This window comes from Morone saxatilis, unplaced genomic scaffold (assembly GCF_004916995.1).
Source record: "Morone saxatilis isolate NCDOM2014 unplaced genomic scaffold, NCSU_SB_2.0 Contig3, whole genome shotgun sequence".
In the NCBI taxonomy this organism is placed as follows: domain Eukaryota; kingdom Metazoa; phylum Chordata; class Actinopteri; family Moronidae; genus Morone; species Morone saxatilis.
In genome coordinates, this window is record NW_023339873.1 from 426,115 (window position 1) to 430,660 (window position 4,546).

The window sequence follows — 4,546 nt, forward strand, 5'->3', positions numbered from 1 at the left end:
AGGAGGAGGAGGAGGAGGAGGTCATGTACGGTTTGTGACCAGAAATACTGAAACAGAAAATGAACGGCTGCTGTCTCCGCTCTCACCTGTGTGGGTTGACGAGCTGGAAGTCGTCCCAGGTGAGGATGCCGTGGTACCAGGCAGGCGGTTTGGGTTTCGGGGGGTCCATAATGAACTCGGACTTGGAGTCCTCGTCGAAGCTGCCCACGGAGTACGTCTCCTGGCTCTCCTCGGTGGACGCCTCCGACTGCACCTCAGACAGCAGCAGGAAGGGCTGCAGGTGGGGCCGCTCGGGGTCGTGGCCCTGCGGCGAGCTGCGGGACTGGTACAGCAGCTTGCTCATGTTGGACTTGATGTCCCCCATGCAGAGCAGCTTGAAGAAGGGCTGCGAGATGGGCAGGTCCACCAGCCGGTTGTCCTGGATGCACTTGGCCAGGAAGACACCCAGGAAGTGGAAGAGCTTGGTGATTCGCTCCAGCTCCTCGCTGTCCTGAGGGAACGGAGCCGGGAACAGGCCGCAGGAGCGCTGCACGTAGAACCCGGGAGGCTTCAGACCGCCGCCCAGGTCCACCTGAAGAGGAGACAGAGAGACTCAGTGACTGACTGATCCAACTGATCCAACATTCTGTCTCTCATCCCCCGCTGACTGTACTGGACCTACAGCACATCGCCGGACTCTCACCTGTCGGGACTCGTCGTCGGGGAAGTCGTCGTCACACAGCCAGATCCCCAGTGATGTCCTCTGAAACTCTGCAGCCACCAGAGCGTAAAACTCCAGAGTCGGGCCGAGACCCGTTCCCTCCTCTCCCTGAAACTCCACCTGAGGACAGACGGACAGATGTTGCAGCCTCTGTAGTTTGTCTGATCACAGGTCGTCCAACTGAATGTGTCTTAAGTTCTATCTGAATATCTGAAGTTCATTTGAACACCCAGCTGTTCTATAATAAAACATATAAATATAAATATGAACATGAATATGAATGAGGCTGCAGTCTGCATCGTGTCTCATCGACCTCTCACCTCCAGCACGGACTTCCTGTCGGCGTGCAGCTGCATTACTGACTCGGCCCACTCCATCATGGCTTCCCCTCGGGGGACTTTGACTCGCTCGTGTTTGAGCCGACCCACCCTGAACTCGCCGGGGTCGTCCCTCCGCACTGTGGTTGACGGCCGGGAGCGCTCCATGGTCGCCTCCCGTCGGTTCTGGAGCCACACGATCGCCCTGCAGACACAAACATTGTTTTACACCTGTAGGGTTCGGTACCGATCCACCTTCGCCTGCAGTTTGTTCCAGTCACAGTGAGTCAGAGCACGTTACTGTGTGATGGTTAAATTTGCTCTCTGGATTTCAGTTTGACGGGATTATTATGATTATTATGAAGCTTTATGTGACCTAACTACAGTTTACAGTGAAATATTACAGTAAACAAGCTCTGCAGTAGTGAGGGGAGTTTACAGCTTTGTACAGCTTCGATTTGTGTTATTACAGAGAGAGTAAAGTGCTGAGAAAAGGAACTGTTGGGTTCGGTATCAGTTCAGATGTGAACAGGACCGGCATCGATAAAAGAAACTGATAAGTTCGGAGGCAAATGATTGTGATGGATCAGATTTGGAGCCGGTTCTCCATTTCCATCCTTGAGTAGAGAGACCATCGTCTCATTTCATTATCTTTCCTCAGGTTTTGGGGGTTTTTAGGGGTTCCCACAACCTAACATGGTTTTAACTGAACATTTGGGTTTATTTTTACCTTATTTTCTTTGCATTTATTCAGTTGTTTGTTTGGGGGTTTGTGTTTGGACTCACCTGGAGGCTCCGAACGCCGTGCAAGTGAAGTAGAGCTGTCGGGTCTCAAAGGGGATGAGGAAAGGACACTTGGAGGTGAGCTGTTCACACCAGTCGGGCAGAGCTCCGCTGGCCAGCGCCAGAGGCTCCTGGGAAACAACAACACAGCGAGGCGTTAACATCCACTATCACTGGCAACAACCGTCGCTCTCACTGAGAAGCAGCATCATCACTGATCGATAACCCGCTCTCTGCACAGGAAGCGTTTAAAACCAACTGACCTCGATCTGCTGCAGGATCTTGGTCGTGATCTTCTTGCTGGTGAACTCCTCTGGAGACGCGTTGAACTGCAGCTCGTCAAAGTCTGCACAAAGAAATAAATTAATCTCGATACAGAACAACAAACTACAGAGAAACCTCCCGACTGTTTGAGCTCCTGCGTCCGTACCCTCCTGCAGCGTGCGCGCGTTGGAGGTCGCGTCTCCTCCGATGATGTAGAGGATGCGCAGGAGCTGCAGGACGTCTTCCACCCCGCAGGCGTTCTGGCTGCAGCCCGCCTTCGCCTGCGCCATCTCTCTGGCCACGCCTAGGATCTCGCTGCTCTGATTGGCTGAAATCGAGCTCGGGCTCAGACCGCCAGACCGACCCCCGACACCGATGCTGTGCTCACACAGGTCCTGGAGGAGGGAAAGGAATCAGGTTGTGAGTCCGCAGTCACTCCAGATTCTGATCTGCAGACGTTTACACCGTTTATTTTTTGAAACATTTGGGATTAAAAAGTGGATTTATCTTCTCAACCTGTCGGCTGTGACAGCTGCTGGTTGGAAGTTAGCGCAGCAACCAAACTCCATTTAGAAAACAACATTTTAAGAGTTGTTTGTCTGTCATTCTTGTGTACAGACCCGACAAAGTCTGAATTCAGGCTTTTTACCAATCGCCATCATGATGCAGTTTTTCAGCTACTATCTTAGGCTCATCCTGCCGCAGTGAGACTACGGAGATTAAAAGGCGAGTTGTGTCTAAACTGCTGAAAATAAAAGCTGAATCCAGAATGACGTCCAGTGTTTCTCCTCCTCAGGCAAGATGAGAATATTGATATTCTTTTTCTTGGAGGTGTGATTCAGGTTTGTAAGTGACTCACCATCTTTCCGCTCTCCTTCTCTTTGTCAGAGTCCTTCAGCTCTCTGTACATTATCCTGCAGACAGAACAGCCAGAATAAAAACTCAAACATCTGTGAAACGTCCCCCGTCACACCCACACCGTCCCTCCTCTTACGTGTACGTGGGCTCCCAGATGCGTCGCAGTTTGTCCGTCTTCACGGCTCCGTTGCAGGAGAGCTGCAGCAGCCGCTGGACATAGTAGAAGATGGTGGACTTGTAGTTGGACAGAGGGAGCTCCACCTCGCGGGTCGTACCCAGTCCCGCCACCTGAACACACACACACACACACACAGACACAGACACACAGAGACACACACACCAGCAGGAGTTTATTAGTGAAGGCGGAGCTCCAGGTCTGAATTTCTCCCAAAGTAAAGATCCAAAACTCACAATCTCATCTTTAAATGAACACATTTGGATTTAGATTGCGAGACATTCACTTGTTATTTGGTTTTCTTACCTTGAGGGTGAGAGAGAGGTGAGGAGACGGGGCGCACTCCACCTCCTCCTGAACCTCCGAACGAGGAGTTCCTGACAGAAGACAAAGGAAGACGTATGTGAAGTTAAACTTTACGACTCTTTCAAATATCTTTTGGATGTTTAGAACTTATCCCTCTTAATATTTTTAGTTTAATTATTGGATTTATTTGGGTTTTACTAATAATGAGGTTATGTGGATTCACATAACCTCTATTACTCTAATTAATGAAGACATGCTGTGACTTGTTGGTTTTAAAGAGTTGTAATTTGTATCATTCAGCATTTTACTGCAGTTTCAACTTAATAAAGTTCTAATATTTGAAATATGCTGAACGTCTGAGAAAGATTAGATCATTTAGATAATATAATATATGTGAGACAGGAGGAGATATGACGCTGCTCGAGCTCGCGGCGCTGTGCGGTACCTGGCTGTTGGATCTCCAGGTCGGTGGTCTGCTGGACGTTGGTTCTTCCTGGTCGGGGGTCGAAGGCCGGGACCAGAGCAGAGAACTGCCTCTTCAGGACAAAGTCGTCGTCCCACGTCCTCCTGCGACCTCCTTTGGTCTCGTACTCCTCCTCCTCCTGTGGGGACAGCCACACCCTCGTCACACCCTCTGACATCACTTCCTGTCGCTCATTACTTGTGCTGCCACTATCTAACCAATAAAAACACAGAAGTGGGTCCATTACCAGAACCTCCTCGTACTCCTGGTCCTCCTGATTGTCGTCTTCGTTCTCGTCGTCGTCGTCGTCCGGCTCGGGGAGGTCCTCCTCGTCGTCCAGCTCAGCCAATAGCGTGTTGGCACGACAGCTGTCCAGGAAGTCTGCAGCAGGTTGGAAGAGACAGAAAACAACGTCTTAAAATACAGTGCGTCACATTATTATTATTATTATTATTATTATTATTATTACTACAACTTGCAAACGCTGAGAAGAGAACTTTAAAGAGCTAAAACAATAACAGACTGAAACACTGAATCAATTAAAGCTCTATTAGCAGAAACTAAGATATTAATTAGTTTATAATCACCAGCAGAAAATAATGTTAATAAATATGATATTTTAATATTTGTGTTAGGAAGCAAGTTAGTTGAAGCAGGCTGTTCTGTGTGTGTGTGTGTGT

General features: G+C 49.3%; 2 protein-coding genes across 2 annotated transcripts in view; one reads left to right on the forward strand and one right to left on the reverse strand.

The window, feature by feature from the left end:
- hectd1 (HECT domain containing 1) overlaps positions 1-51 on the forward strand; it is a 9,786-nt gene extending 9,735 nt beyond the window's left edge. Inside the window, exon 17 of the mRNA XM_035673608.1 lies at positions 3-51. Within this exon, the coding sequence (XP_035529501.1) occupies positions 3-51 (49 nt within the window). The remainder of the gene's footprint in view (positions 1-2) is intronic.
- An 11-nt stretch (positions 52-62) lies between these two features.
- LOC118336760 (E3 ubiquitin-protein ligase HECTD1-like) overlaps positions 63-4,546 on the reverse strand; it is a 4,842-nt gene continuing 358 nt past the window's right edge. Inside the window, exons 2-12 of the mRNA XM_035673458.1 lie at positions 4,114-4,247; positions 3,849-4,005; positions 3,404-3,474; positions 3,059-3,210; positions 2,924-2,978; positions 2,231-2,459; positions 2,064-2,146; positions 1,804-1,931; positions 1,021-1,222; positions 683-820; positions 63-571 (exon numbers count right to left, since the gene is read on the reverse strand). Coding sequence (XP_035529351.1) covers positions 83-571; positions 683-820; positions 1,021-1,222; positions 1,804-1,931; positions 2,064-2,146; positions 2,231-2,459; positions 2,924-2,978; positions 3,059-3,210; positions 3,404-3,474; positions 3,849-4,005; positions 4,114-4,247 — 1,838 coding nt within the window. The 3' untranslated portion in view covers positions 63-82. The remainder of the gene's footprint in view (positions 572-682; positions 821-1,020; positions 1,223-1,803; positions 1,932-2,063; positions 2,147-2,230; positions 2,460-2,923; positions 2,979-3,058; positions 3,211-3,403; positions 3,475-3,848; positions 4,006-4,113; positions 4,248-4,546) is intronic.